The sequence below is a fragment of the Polypterus senegalus genome, chromosome 6, assembly GCF_016835505.1.
Source record: "Polypterus senegalus isolate Bchr_013 chromosome 6, ASM1683550v1, whole genome shotgun sequence".
Taxonomy (NCBI): domain Eukaryota; kingdom Metazoa; phylum Chordata; class Cladistia; order Polypteriformes; family Polypteridae; genus Polypterus; species Polypterus senegalus.
In genome coordinates, this window is record NC_053159.1 from 157,157,992 (window position 1) to 157,174,656 (window position 16,665).

Consider the following 16,665-nt stretch of genomic DNA (forward strand, 5'->3'; position numbering starts at 1 on the left):
AACCTCTGTCATTATCAGAATTACTGGATGCTATAAAGTCACTCCAAGGTGGAAAAGCAGCAGGCCCTGATGGCTACCCTGCAGAGTTTTACAAGAAATTCTCCGCTCAGCTAGCTCCCTCCTATTAGCAACATTTACAGAAGCCAGAGATAACCAATCTCTTCCACAAACCTTTCGCCAAGCACTAATCACTGTCTTTCCAAAACAAAATAAGGACTTATTACAATGTGCATCATACAGACCAATTTCACTTCTGAATAACGACGTTAAAATACTCTCTAAAATCATAGCTAGAAGGATGGAGAAAGTGCTCCCTCAGTAATATCACAAGACCAAACTGGATTTATTAGGGGCCGACACTTATCTTCAAATCTTCGACCTGTTTAATGTAATATACTCACCAACTAAATCAAACACCCCAGAAATATTATTATCATTGGATGCAGAAAAAGCATTCGACATGATTGAATGGAAATACCTTTTTACTATTTTGGAGAAGTTTGGGTTTGGCCCGAACATTTGTGCATGGATTAAATTACTGTATACTAACCCAGAAGCTTCAGTTTGCATCAATAACATTTGCTCAGACTACTTTAAACTAGAGCGTGGCACAAGACAAGGATGCCCTTTGTCACCACTGCTGTTTGCAATTGCCATTGAACCACTGGCAATACATTGTCGAAATACTGATCAGATAAAGGGGATTAGCAGAGAAGGACTGGAACAGAAAATCTCATTATATGCAGATGACATGGTACTGTATATATCGGACCCAGAAAATTCTGTGCCTGCAGTCTTAGCAGCACTCACAGAATTTCAAAAGCTCTCTGGTCTCAGAATTAATCTGAATAAAAGTGTACTCTTTCCGGTGAATTCGCAAGCATATAATATTAGATTAGACACCCTTCCTTTTATCATTGCAGAACAGTTTAAATACCTCGGGGTAAACATCACAAGTAAACATAAAGCTCTTTATCAACAAAATTTCGTCGTCTGTATGGAAAAAATTAAACAAGACTTGCATAGATGGTCAACCCTTCATCTCACACTAGCTGGAAGAATTAACACTGTTAAGATGAATATTCTTCCTAAGCTCCTTTTTATTTCAAAACATACCAATATACATTAATAAATCGTTCTTTAAGCAATTAGATTCAACAATAACCTCATTTATTTGGAATTCTAAACATCCACGCATCAAAAGAGCGACTACAAAGACAAAAGGCAGAAGGCGGCATGGCTCTACCTAACTTCCAGTTTTATTACTGGGCGCAAATATACAGTCGATAAGAACCTGGACACAAATAGAAGAACATACACAGGCATGGACCGCAATAGAAGTAAAATCCTGCAGTACTTCTTTGTATTCCTTGCTTTGTGCTCCAATAAACACACGTTATCGGCAATACACTAATAACCCAATTGTGCTCCACTCACTTAGAATCTGGAACCAATGTAGAAAGCATTTTAAGACGGAGAAGCTTCTTTCTGTGGCACCCTGCAAAAGAACCACCTCTTTCAACCCTCACAAACATATGCAGTTTTAATATCTGGAAAAATTTGGAATTAACTTGCTTAGAGATCTTTATATAGACAACGTCTTTGCATCCTATGAACAATTACATTCCAAATTTAACATTCCAGCTACAAATTTCTTTCACTATCTTCAAATCAGGAACTTTGTTAAACAGAACCTTCCAGATTTTCCTCATCTTGCACCCTCATCCACGCTGGAAAAATTATTGCTCAATTTCAAGGAGTTAGACTCCATCTCTACAATATATAAAATCCTTTTACAATCCCTTCCTTTCAAAGATCCAAGAGGACACTGGGAAAATGACCTCTCAATTAATATATCAGAAAAGGAGTGGAAAGTAGCAATGCAGAGAATTCACTCAAGCTCCATATGCAAAGCATACAATTATACAACTCAAAATTATATATCGAGCACATCTGTCTCGACTAAAACTCTCAAAATGTTTCCAGGGCATGATCCAACCTGTGAACGCTGCAAAAGCCCCAGCCTCACTAGGTCACATGTTCTGGGCCTGCTCCAAATTAACATTATTCTGGACAAAAATTTTTAATTACCTCTCAGACAGTCTTGGACTCACAATCCCTCCTAACCCATTAACAGCTGTGTTTGGGGTTCTTCCAGAGGGTCTTAAAGTGGAGAAAGACAAACAAATTGTGATTGCATTCACTACACTTTTGGCACGCAGACTTATTCTGATAAACTGGAAGAACCCAAACTCTCCTCTTTTAAGTCAGTGGGAAACTGATGTGTTATATTATTTAAAATTGGAAAAAATCAAATACTCAGTTAGAGGATCTGTGCAGACTTTTTCAAAACATGGCAGGATCTAATCAGTAATATTTTGAAATGATTTATAAAGCACAGAGAATTTGTTGATTTAGGTATTTTTTAAAAGCCTTAAATTTTACACCGTTTGGCTTGCTCTCTCTCTCAAGGGTGGGGATCGATCTGTTCTTAGCATAATTCTTTTTTTTTTTTGTAAAAATGTGATTGCTATGTATTGATTGTAATAAAATTAATAAAATAAAAAAAAAAAAACCAAAAAAAAAAAAATAATAATTTCAAAGCCAAACAGAACGAAAAAGTATAACACAACGGATACCTCTAACACAACACGAAACATAATTTTCTTTCAATTTATTATGTTTTGCTATTTTTTTTACTATGGTTAATTACTCGCTGTAATGTAAAATAGTTCTCTTATGTATATGTAATAATTCCCATGAAAATAACAGGCTGTTTAAATTGTACATCCACTTCCCATACGCGAGCGGCAGATCCGCGAAGTGGCTAGTGCGTAGTGCCTGCCCGGGGGTTGGTGAGCAAAGCGAGCAGGGGGCAAAGCCCCCTAATATGTGTGTGTGTGTGTGTAAAAATATGTATGAATGTATATAGATTGTCAAGCTTGGGTCACAGTTGCGCAGGACACTGGAAGAAGGAACCAGGCTTCCAAGGTACAATATCTTTATTGCAGAACTGGCAGGTATTGACACAAGACTTTATTCAAAAGAGGATTATCTTCAGTAGGCAAGCACACAGGTTGCATCTGGGAAAAGCCACAGTCCATCCCCCTCTCTTGTTTAAAAGAAAACAAAGTCTTCTTCATCAAGCAGACTCAACAGCTCAGAAGCAGTGCCTGGGGCTGACGCAGTCTAGGTGCTGATGTAATTGGAAGTGCAGATGAACCTAATGTGTCTGCAGATTTTACATGCACAACCAACTAAAATAGGCTTACATGAATGTGAATTAAGATGTTTAGGCTAGGACAAAATATAATTCTGCTCTGGTGTTAGTGTTGTAGCAGCTTATCAAAAATTCCAGAATGTGATGGCTTTGAGCAATTATCTTCCTAGAACTTGTGTAACCTACAATTACTGTATATATTTGCAGATAAATTCTCCCGCGGATAAATCAGGTCCTACTCAGTGAAGTGGAGGCAAGGAAAAACATACTTTTTGGTGACTTAGGCAGTGGTATGAGCAAAAGAAGGAACTTGATGAAATGACACTCAAAAGTTCAAGTTCAGAAAGTCACACAGTACCCGAAATAAAAAAAGAAGTGGTCAGATGTCAAAGTCGACATGAAAATGCTAGTCATAGCCCACTGTTTCAGTGTCAAAAGAATAAAATAGGGACACAGTGAAGAAAAAAAAGGCTGAAATATTGACTTTATTTTGTCATTAAGTAGAACGTTGTAAACTTCATCTTACAATCAATGTTAAATAGAGCTTCTCAAATCCCATCATAACTAAAGTAGCACTTTAAATACTTTGTATTCTGTGTGTTCTATGTGTGTGAATTACTACGTGCTTCTTAAACGGGCTTTCTCTTTTGCAGACAGGAGTGCACTGGCACTGATCAGCACACAGAATACATTATATTCATGACATTACAACTTTCTGAACATTTTAGAATAGTAAGATGTATACTTGATATAATTTTCATGATGAAATGCATTGAACCATGTTTTAAATATGTGGGGGCACAGTGGCACATAGGTATATGAGCTGCCATTCTGTTCAGGGATTGTTCCTGCCTCCTGCCTACCCTGAATAGAATAATTTACTGCAACAGTGCTGTCTCTGTCAAATGTACCAACGCCCAATTTCTGTCCTTCCGTTTTCTTTCTCCACATAACCAATTGCCACTATAGCTCTTGGAAATCTAAATCGACCTAGCAGCCACTCATCATTATCTGTAAATACATACTCTCTTCTATTGAATTGAATTGAATTGAATTGAATTGAATTCCTTTATTGTCATTGTATGGTACAATGAGATTTAATATACAAATCCTCTATAAATATTTCCTATAAAATATTATAAAAAAATGAAAAATATACAATATGAAAGCACAAGTACAATAAACATGTACATACAGTGCTAATAGTGCATATGGTTCATAACGTAGTGCAAGTTTACAGTGAGGTAATTGTAATTAAAATTACAAGCAGTTCTACCGGGAGCAATTGATGGACTGATTGAGTACATTTATAGTTTTTAGGACGAAACTGTTTCTGTGCCTCGAGGTCCACGCAGGAAAGGCTTTGGAGAATTCAAATAGACTGCATCATGGCTGAAGGGAATCCATCCAGATGCTGGTGGCTTTCCTTAGACAGCGTGTGCTGTAAATGTCCTCCAGGGCTGGAAGCTGTATCCTGGTAATCATCTGCGCTCTTGACACAGCCTGCCATAGAGCTTTCTGATCAGCTGCTGTGCAGCTATGATACCACACACACACACACGCACACACACATATACAATGAGCTAAAATACTCTGAGTGGTTCACGGAGAGTAACAACGCTAAAGCATCTATGGTATTTAGAATACTTTGTTTATTCCATGCATCATTATGTTGTTACAGAATGATTACAATCAAGTGAATAAAATTTGTAAATGATATGCAGTTAATTTCGATATATATGATAATTCCTGTGTCACTGATGTGAATCTGAAAAAATGGAGACCACACAGAACCAGTAACATAGCTTTGACGCTGGGTGCCGCCAGTCTGCAAAACTGAGCAGAAAAGTGTGTACACAAAGGGGGAGGCTGCCATGAGAATGTTCATGACTTTAAGCCAAGTTTAGTTTTTATACATCGCAATGTGAGCATGGAAGCGGGTGTATGCACCGTTTATACATGAGGCCCCAGATGAGGGCACTTTCTCTCATGAGAGAGTTATATTTTCGTGCCACTGTAGCAAAAAGAGACATGACAAGTAGTGATGTTAATGGGGGATTTAAAGCAGCAATACAGCAGAAAGTGTGAGTATGAAGTTGGGACAAGGCTCAACTGTTGAAAACAAGAGTCTCCCTTTTGTATTAGAGAGAAAGAAAGTAGAAAAAGTGCCTCCTTAGAGGTGGCCAAGTAAATGAATCCTCTTACCAGGTAGACAGGACTTTATTACCTGTGTAGGTAGGTTTTTTCTGTTCTTTTTTACATTTGGTGTACTCTTTCTTTGTGAGATGTATTTTTAATAAATTCGGCATTGTGTTAATTTTTCACCTAATTGATATAATTATGGGAGAGAATTACTGTGAGTGCAACCTGACACTGCAAATCTGTCCCCCAATCACTCACATTGCTAACTAGTTAATATATTTGGCTACTGATTTTCCCCCCAACCCCCCATCATTAAATATGATTGTGACTTCCATTCACCATGCGGTCTTATATGAAGTTAAAAGCAGCTTGCTGTCCTATGCTTCCTTATTCCAGTTCCTTCCTTGCAGTAGTAATTGAATAAAAATATTATGGTCCTACATTTTATCTTCATTCTCTTCATTATTGCCAGAATTTCTCTCCTTCCAATTTACCAGAAAAACCTTTAAAATAATCTCTTTCCTAAACATACCTAGAATAGTAGGAAGCCACACTGTGTAGCACTTTTCAGTTTAGAGGTAAAGCTATGTTTTCCTCCTCAGGAAATACAATTGGAATTGTTCTTTCAAAACTTGGCTAACTACGCTTTATTAATCCACCTTCTACAATTAATTTTTGATTAAATATTCCAACAATGAAATAGCTTTCAGTTTGTATCCTGCAAGGTCACTCCTTTGCCACTGATCACTATAAAGAGTTATTATTCAACAAAAATACACTTGTGTCCAGATATTAAACCAGAAAACCAGAACTGTTTATTATGCTGCACTGGCAGCTGTCTTTTTAAAATATTGTCACCCTACTCCTCCATAATCCAATGTGTCTAATAAACTGATTGACATCTGGGCAAAGATGTGCCTGAAGTACTGTTATTACAGGTAACTATTCTTTGAGCAGGATGAGTATTTGTATTTATTTTGTTGTATCTATGTTACTACCTAATTGCATTTTATTAAAACTTTGCATGCTGGAGTAGCTCTAGACCATGGCTGAGTGCGGGATAATTTATGGGATCTGATAGCTAGAATGGTGGTTGCAAAAATAGGAAGAAATACAAAAAAATAACTCTTCAAGTAGCTACATTGGACCTACACATTATACAGGGTTTTCTGTATATTCACTGTTAATAGTTGCTTTTGCAAGTTTTCATCAACAATTAGAAGATAAAGATCCCTATGGTTGTCTGTCAGCTAACCAAGGTGTACTAACTATGGATGAACAAAGAGGCAGAGTCTTTGTGAATGTTATGGATTTGTTATTGTGTTTATGAAGATAGCTGAAGAATTTTTTAAACATTTTGACTTAGACTGTAGCTCCAGTTAGTGCCTTGTAAGAATAACCTGAATAAAAGGTTAATTAACCTTGACCATATATTTGACTAGAACTAATCTCGGGATATAATAAAATAACATACGTAATGTGCTGTTAACATAAACACAAAAACCATCTGCTGAAAAAAATTTTCTAAATTTTACAAATCTAATTTAGAATAAAGTCAATGACTGCATTTGCATGCACTCATAAAAGTGGGATAACAAGTAATCCAGTTAAAGCAGAAAGCTGTTTTTTTTTTTAAATCTCCCATTTACATGTGCAAGCCCACTTATGGAGTTCTTCTTTGGCAAAACATTCCAATAAAAATAGGCTAAAAAAAGATTAGACATCAAAGCCCTCGGTGAATCTGATAAAAAAGCATGGAGCTTGGGTCTCCCGAGGTTGTACAGTACGTTCAGCTCATCAGCATAAATTTAGTGTGTTCTCAGAACTGTGATCGCTGAACATTTTCCTGAGGAAATTTATCTTTATTGATGTTTCTACTATTTTCTGCCCATAAGTCCTGGATGTGTGTGCAAAGGAAAGACATGTGCAAACTATGAAATTGTTAACTGCCACTTGGTTAATGGTTTAGATGGACATAAAACCAAGTTACTCATGGAGAAATCTACAGTATGTGTGTTAACCTGTTTTCTCAGAGACTAATAAACAGGTTTAATAAGGGTTTACATGGCATTTTAGAAGCCAGATTTCTGTGAACCACCAGGTTTTTAAATTGTCTGTGAGCACACTGAATGTAAGTTTAGTATGACAGATTTGTGTCAAAGATACTCCAATACCCATGATGATGAAGTGGGGACATTCTGTTAGAGTGTAAATTTTATACATTCATAGTGCTTAAATTCTGTTTTTCAAGTTATAAGAGGAAATTCCTGCTTATTCAAGTTTTAATCTTTTTAACATGCACAGCTTTTAATAAGGCCGAACAGGGTGCTCTTTTGGCTGTAGAAATAAGTCTGTTAACAGAGCCTGGAGTGATTGATTGTTAATGCCATATTTATCTATAATACCAGCTACTGTAGAGGGAGCCTGCATTCACATACAGGGGGATGCAAAAGTTTGGGCAACCTTGTTAATAGTTATTTTCCTGTATAAATCTTTGGTTGTTACGATAAAAAATGTCAGTTAAATATATCATATAGGAGACACACAGTGATATTTGAGAAGTGAAATGAAGTTTATTGGATTTACAGAAAGTGTGCAATAATTGTTCAAACAAAATCAGGCAGGTGCATAAATTTGGGCACCGTTGTCATTTTATTGATTCCAAAACTTTTAGAACTAATTATTGGAACTCAAATTGGCTTGGTAAGCTCAGTGACCCCTGACCTACATACACAGGTGAATCCTATAATGAGAAAGAGTATTTAAGGGGTTCAATTGTAAGTTTCCCTCCTCCTTTAATTTTCTCTGAAGAGTAGCAACATGGGGGTCACAAAACAACTCTCAAATGACCTGAAGACAAATATTGTTCACCATCATGGTTTAGGGGAAGGATACAGAAAGCTGTCCCAGAGATTTAAGCTGTCTGTTTCCACAGTTAGGAACATATTGAGGAAATGGAAGACCACAGGCTCAGTTCAAGTTAAGGCTCGAAGTGGCAGACCAAGAAAGATTTCGGATAGACAGAAGCGACGAATGCTGAGAACAGTCAGAGTCAACCCACAGACCAGCACCAAAGACCTACAACATCATCTTGCAGCAGATGGAGTCACTGTGCATCGTTCAACCATTCGGCGCACTTTACACAAGGAGATGCTGTATGCGAGAGTGATGCAGAGGAAGCCTTTTCTCCGGCAACAGCACAAACAGAGCCGCTTAAGGTATACTCAAGCACATTTGGACAAGCCAGCTTCATTTTGGAATAAGGTGCTGTGGACTGATGAAACTAAAATTGAGTTATTTGGGCATAACAAGGGGCGTTATGCATGGAGGAAGAAAAACACCTGCTACCTACAGTAAAATATGGTGGTGGTTCCATCATGCTGTGGGGCTGTGTGGCCAGTGCAGGGACTGGGAACCTTGTCAAAGTTGAGGGACGCATGGATTCCACTCAGTATCAGCAGATTCTGGAGACCAATGTCCAGGAATCAGTGACAAAGCTGAAGCTGCTCCGGGGCTGGATCTTCCAACAAGACAACGACCCGAAACACTGTTCAAAATCCACTAAGGCATTCATGCAGAGGAACAAGTACAACTCTGGAATGGCCATCTCAGTCCCCAGACCTGAATATAATTGAAAATCTGTGATGTGAGTTAGAGAGCTGTCCATGCTCGGAAGCCATCAAACCTGAATGAACTAGAGATGTTTTGTAAAGAGGAATGGTCCAAAATACCTTCAACCACAATCCAGACCCTCATTGGAACCTACAGGAAGCGTTTAGAGGCTGTAATTTCTGCAAAAGGCGGATCTACTAAATATTGATTTCATTTCTTTTTTGTGGTGCCCAAATTTATGCACCTGCCTGATTTTGTTTGAACAATTATTGCACATTTTCTGTAAATCCAATGAACTTCATTTCACTTCTCAAATATCACTGTGTGATCTCCTATATGATATATTTAACTGACATTTTTTATCGTAACAACCAACGATTTATACAGGAAAATAATGACTATTAACAAGGTTGCCCAAACTTTTGCATCCTACTATATAGTAGATAACACAAGGGTGCAGTATATCTATATATTTATATCTATATATATCTGTACATTCTGTATTTGCCTTGTGATAAGAACGGTGTTACTGCATTTGTCATTGATCCTTGTGTATTAAGATATAGTCATTGTTAGCTGCTGTTGTAGATGATGATGTCGGTGTTAAGCCTACCTGTTTTTGATCATAAACTAGATCATTAATACATATTTTGAGGTACATTCAATAAAAGGAAAATATTTTAAGTAATTTGAAATAAAATGTTGATTATACACTATTATACTGTATAATATGCTTTGAAAAGGTCAAGTTAACTGTATCTTAAAATATATTTTTTTAGCTGAATTAAGAAAAATAGTAATTTGGTAATGAATTAGCAATGGAGATATCCCAGCATCAAATGCATACTGTCTTTGAATGGTTGGAAAATGTAGCTGACGCTTTTAAACAATTGAGGACCAAAGCCATGTAAGGAAATGCATGTATTGCCTGCACTGAAATATTTCACCAGCTTGACTTGGATTAATCTGGCACTTCAAAACCAGAGACTAGTGGTTGTTACAGGACAATTGATTTTATGTTGATTTGTAAATGTTATTACAGTGGAAACTGGTATTGTAAATTGTGATTTTATCATTATACTTAAAAAAAAAAAAAAGTATACACAGTTGTTTTAAAACATCATGCTACACAAGCCTTCCTGTATGAAAGATGGGCAGATGTTAACTATACATTGGATGTTTTAAAATGCTGCACTTATTTTTCCAAAAGTGTATACATTCTAGTGCTAAGACAATAAATTATTTTCTTAAGCACTGATTTTTTTGCTTGGGTCACAGGATCACAGATCTATAATACTGCACAATTGTGCCTTGAAATAGAAATGGACCTGTCCTTGTTTGGGACACTTTGTAATATATATGCACAGAATATATGTTATCTTATAGCACTTTGATAAGGAGATTTACAGTAGGTTTATACCGATTGCCTTTGTCATTTCCTAGATAAAACCATTCTGTATGCCCACACAACATATGAAAATCAGATAGCAAGACTGAATGTTCAGGATGCATTACCTGAAGACGATGGCATGTATTCCTGTGTGGCAGAAAATAGTTTTGGGCGAGCAGTATGCAGTGCTAAAGTTGCTATTAAAGGTAAGTTGTATTTTTATTATTGTTTTTACAAATAAAGCAGTCTTCATGATTGACTGAGAATAAAATTGTTTTACTATGATTACTGTGCTTTGATTTGGACATTTACTTCCAAGTTTAAAGTACATTTTTCGATATAAAATATTCTGAGAGACACTGAAAATTATGCCAGATTCACATTTATTTTGAAAATTGTTAGTAAACTTATGGATATGCTTACTGCATGTGCACATTTATCCCATTATCTGTTTGGAAGATATTATGTAAATTTTTAAATTAATATTTAGTTTAGCAAAACAGTGTAGTGGTAAAGTAACATTATTTGTACTTAACTTTGATAGGACATGTTGCTTTCTATGTTGAGTGTGACCAAAATCAGTTTTCAGTGTATGCGCCTATAGTGAGAAAATTTACATTTTCTGTCCCCTTTCCACTGGTTGAAAGAGTTTTTTGGTTTCATCTGCTTATAGCCCTGCTTGTAGAAATCTTATTAGAAGGACAAAATGAAACCATTTCTGTGTTCTGTCCATGCTGTTTTTTTTTTAATTCCTGCTATGTGGCTTCCTTGTCAGATGGAGTGTAGAAAGAAAGCAGTAGGATTGGCCTCTGGCTGGTGTTTCTGGTTCCTTCTTCCTTTCTCCACATGGCCTTAATTAACTGAGTAAATTGAATCGGCCTGTCACATGTGGGTTGTAAACACAAAGACAACTGTTATATTTTATAAAGTTTTATGATTAAAGTAATTTGATATATATCTTTAAAACAGATTAATTTTCATTTCCAAATTATAAACTGTGCACCTTTTCATATTAAATGTAATCAAGAGTTAAATGGGGGAGTACAAAAGGGAAGAGTGAGGCATCTTTAAAGTTAATACCATCTTATAAAACAATAGGCAAAACCTGGTGTTCCATTTTTTTTTAACATATAGTTATGTTTCATACCCCCTTCAAAGCTGGCATACTTTTACAATTTTGCACTTTACTCCAGGATGCACAATTTAACATATTCCCTTTTATTTTAATAACATCCCAAATAGCCTATTTATAAAGTTACTACAAGGAATTTCTCCTTTTTAAATAAAAAAAAATGGAGGTTTGAACTTACAGAGAAAATGTCTTAAAACTTCACAATCTAGATGTATTATTATAGGTACTGGAGCCTATGGGAAACTATTCGGTACCTGAGTTCATCATGGGGTGCATAAAGGAAAAACACCTGACCAATAGTCACCAGATCACCTATTATCTATTGGGTGTGTTTGGGATGTAGTAGGAAGACTTTGGGTTTGGGTGGTGGAACTTACACAGGCACTGGCTGGACTGGGATTCTAGCTCCTTCTTCCAGAGCTTTGAGTAAGTAGTGCTAAGGGCATTGCCACCATGCCACCTTCATCAGACCTGCATCATATTTGTTTAGCATAATCGTAAGAGTTACAGATATGTAATTTCTTTTACTTCAGTGTTTTTGCAAATTTCTTCTTTGATTCTTTTCAATCACATGACTTTCATATGCTTAGGTTTGTTGTTAAGCAGTGTAGCGGATAACTCCAGAGGGGTATTTTTCGTGCGTGGATTACTCGTTTAGCCGGATGTAATTGTTGGCGATTTGGCATGATCCTGGATCTTTTGGTTTTTTGAAACTCCTGCTGGATGTGTTGTCATAGCAGCACATCCAAATCCTCAAACCTTCTCGGAGCAGGTTTGCCCTATGTAAACAAGGATTAGCTTACACAATTAATCAGTTTCCATGCATGGAATTCATTCAGTCATGGCTTTGCCAATTGATATTGGTGCGCAAATTAAGAAGAGAATTTCATATAGAGAGGGTTTTGCACGATCAGCAAGCTTCTTTATTGCTCCCGGAGGAAATTCTTTTCGAAAGATACCGCTTTAGCCGAGGGGGAATATTGTACCTCAAAGATTTATTAGCACCTTATATTCAAAGTCAAACTAGGCGAAGTCGGGCTCTCACAGCCACACTGACAATATGCATTGCTTTGAGTTTTTTTTACAAGCGGCACTTTTTTTATATACTGTAGGCGATGCGGAAAATCTATCTAAAAGTGCAGTTTGCCAGGCAATTCGTAAAGTCTGTTTGGCTCTGAATATTTTCTTTGTTTTTTTTTTTATAGTGTTTCCTGGACACCTGCGTGTGCAGACAATAAAAGAAGCGTTTCATGCCATTGCAAGTACACAGGCAAAAACACCCACAATACCATAAAGAATCTAACAACCAGCCTAACATTCTCACTACCCAGGATTTCAAAATGTGATTGGGAAGCATGGGACTGATCAGAGGGGTTTGATCAAACATTATTTGGAAAATGTACCTCTCCTCCTGATGAATAATCAGACACAGTGTCTTCATCAAATATTTGACCTTCGTCAACGTCTCATTGGTCAGACACAAGTTCTAGGGATATGACATTCCCTGCAACTGTCCCAACAAAAAAAAAAGCCCTCAGAAACGGGGCGATGGGCATTTTGCTGGAGAGCCAACTCTTCTGCAGGGGTTAGGTCTGGACCGCGTGGATCTCCACCTGTTTTTTTGCTTGTCTGCCTTCTTATCAGCTTTAAAATGAATGTTTTTTATATATATACTAGCCAACCCGCGGCGTATCATACGCCACGTAATCAGGCCGGTTTTTTAATGATTTTTAAGCACAGGGAGAAAATTAACATTTGAAAAATCGGTAATGTAATAAATCAGCAAGGAAAGCAACATTGTAACAATGCAAGGAACGAACCAACAAACAATCCTCAGTGACTGAAAACTGGCGGATCGCTATTGCTCCTTCTCCTGCCAGACGGAGGGATGGGGGTGCACGGCGCGGAGTGTGGAACGGGAGGAGGAGAGAAGGATGTCCATTCAGCTTCCTCCGTCATGCTAGTCTGCTGATTTCTCGTTCAGTATGCACTGCCTGCTCATGTGCCCACCTCCAACTCGTCACTTGAGTCGTTGTCATCTTTACACAGTCCAGATGCACCTGTGCGGTTTTGGCTGCTTTTCTATATATAATCTACCAAGACACCCGACCACGGTAGTAGTGAGGTGGGAGGGGGGTGTGTACAAAGGGTAGGGACGAAAACAGTGGGAGCGTATGAGTCGCACTTAGTGGGAATTCCACGGTTTGCAGCCTGAATGGGGTTCAACGGCTTACCCACGCCTAGACACACGCTCAATCTCATGCATAATTATTTATTGAATGCTAAACACTTCTGGAAAGACACAGTTGTCTAAAAAGGGAGGGTTTGAGGATACAACAGAAAGTGAATGAAAAGATGGAACTCTGGAGAGAGCAACATATAATTGTCCGTGAGTGAAGAAGACGCATGTTTGTCGCGATGCGAATTGCCGTATGTAGCGTGTAAAACAGTTTGCCATGGTGCACGCAGTCGTGCGTCGTAACCGAAAACTCGGTTTTTAAAGACTGCTTACTTCATTGTGTTTTAACCTCAGTTTTAAAGGATTGTTTTAAGGGTCCCATGGGATACCCCTCGCAAACCATTTTACACACTGCATATGGCGACTCGCTTCCTCCTCGAGAAACATGCCTCTATGAAAGTCAAGGTGGCTCGGAGGTACGAGGCCTCCACGACAGACGAATATAAATGACGCTGTTCCTTCTGTGTCGTCGCGTCCGAGTTGGTGGGCGTGGCTCTGCGAGTTGTCGTCGTATCCAATGGCTTTGGAGTTGTGGGCGTGGCTCCTCCCTGCGTGCGCCATAGGTGTCTTACTTGTCGGCGGCTAAGTGAATCCACACCCCTTACGGCATGCTTTCAATGGGTGTCTTGCCTTAGTGAATCTATACTAATAAAAGGCAAAGCCCTCACTCACTCACTCACTCACTCACTCACTCACTGACTCACTCACTCACTCACTGACTCATCACTAATTCTCCAACTTCCCGTGTGGGTGGAAGGCTGAAATTTGGCAGGTTCATTCCTTACAGCTTCCTTACAAAAGTTGGGCAGGTTTTATATCAATTCTACGCGTAATGGTCATAACTGGAAGCAGTTTTTCTCCATTTACTGTAATGGAGATGAGCTTCAACGCCGTGGGGAGTTTCGTGACATCATCACGCCTCCCACGTAATCACGCAGTACATAGAAAACCAGGAAGAGCTCAAAAAAGCGCTGAAGAAAACATGCATTATATAATTGAGAAGGCAGCGAAACAATAAGAAGCGAGCGAGTGACATATACAACCATATTCATGAGTTCTGCTACTTCGGAAACAAAGCACGATGTAAACCTACACTTTAAATTAAGTTCATAGGCTGCCGCTGGCGTTTGTAATTTAGTGCCTGCCCATATAAGGCCGTCTGTCAGCGGCAATCCAATAGCAAACTGCCACGGGTAAATATTCACGGGTGACGGACTGTGCTTATGGAGAGGAAGATGAGATGGTCAGGGTGGTGTTTGACACAAACTCAGCGAAACTGCGAGAGAAAGTTTTAAGTGCCAGGACTAAGGTAACATTAAATACAGCCACGGACATAGCACGAGATGGCACCAGCACAGCTGGGAACCTTCGATGAATGTACACCGAGGCGCTCACGTGAACTGACGCGAGTGCACAGATAAAAGGCAACAGTTCCAAAGAGCTGAACAAAACCGAATTAAACAATTGAAAAGGCAGCAAAAATATGAAGCGCCTGATAAGCATATTCATAAATCCAGCTACTGCGAAACAAAGCACACGGTGGAAAAAGTCAATGTCCCGCTAAAGGAAGACAGTGTAAAAACCCGTGCATGCAGTGTGTCAGGTCTCAGATAAAGAAGAAGACGAGCTGTTTATTGATGCAGTAAGAAACGAATCGATGAATGAAACCTGTCATCTTTACAACGATTGACAAACACGGAATGTAACTTGAACACAACACATCCTACAAATACGAACCTGATTGAAAGAAATAATGATAATCAAATCCTTCATGACAGCAACACTCAGTAACACTCACAAAACAAATACTGTATATTGACAGTCATGTTACGTTATTTTTAAAATGTTCCCTTTTCTTTTTCTACCTTTTTTAACACACTACTTCTCCGCTGCGATACGCGGTATATATATATATATATGTATATATATATATATATATATCCCGCTCTACATACTCGAATAATGGATACTTTATTCGCCATCAATGATTGTTTTGGTAAAGCCATACTCAGTGTATTCATTAGATGAACGGTAAAAAAGTAAGAGCGAGGGAGGATGACTCATTGAGGCATGCAGGCTGTAGTGCTGCGTCAACTCTATCTGAATTGCGCGATCACATTTGAAAAACATATCTTTCCAAGTTCTATTTAGTCCATATGTGTCAAACTCAAGGGTCAGGGCCACATCCGCCCGGCGTAATTATATCCGCCCGAGATCATTTTATATACTGTATTATTGTTATTAAAGCCCAGGTATATGAAGCGCTGGTAACACAATAAACTACAGATCCCATAATGCAGTGCTTCAGCTGCCTTGCATCAGGGTAACCTGAATGCAATTCAGAAGATACAGAAAACAGCATAATTAAATAAGAATCTGACACTTCAGCGGACGTTTTAACCCGTGCACAATCACAAAGTGATTTCAAGTGAAGCTGCTTTTATGGGAGACACAAATGCACCAGTTCACCTTGCCCCACTTTCCCTGTTGCCAAGTACTGTTAAACCAAGTCGTCACTACGGTGTTCCCAAATACGCACTTTGCTGATAAACTGAGCGCACTGCACACTGAGTTTGCACGGCGCTTTGGTGACTTTGATGAACAAAAAAAGTCCGTCTACATGCGGCTCGAACCTTGTGCATGTTTGGTAGCACATATCTGTGTGAGAAGCTCTTCTCAGTGATAAAGACTAACAAAACAGCACACAGGAGTCGCCTCACTGATGAGCACCTGCAATCCATCCTGAGAATCTCCACAACACAGAACCTCACAGCAAACAGAAACGAACCTGTGGCCAAAAAGATGCCAGGCGCCCAGCTCTAAAATGACATATGAGCAAAGACAACTGAATGATTTGATTTGTTATTGCACGTAAGAGCGGAGTCAACGTTTTAACAAACAGCGTATTGCACTGATACGAAATAGCTGTG

At 38.4% G+C, this 16,665-nt stretch overlaps 1 protein-coding gene across 2 annotated transcripts in view; it reads left to right on the top strand.

Moving 5' to 3' along the window:
• Positions 1–16,665, top strand: part of mylka (myosin, light chain kinase a) — a 272,709-nt gene that overhangs the window by 141,656 nt on the left and 114,388 nt on the right. For both annotated transcript variants that reach the window (XM_039757417.1, XM_039757418.1), the window contains one exon: positions 10,418–10,570. In XM_039757417.1, coding sequence (XP_039613351.1) covers positions 10,418–10,570 — 153 coding nt within the window. The remainder of the gene's footprint in view (positions 1–10,417; positions 10,571–16,665) is intronic.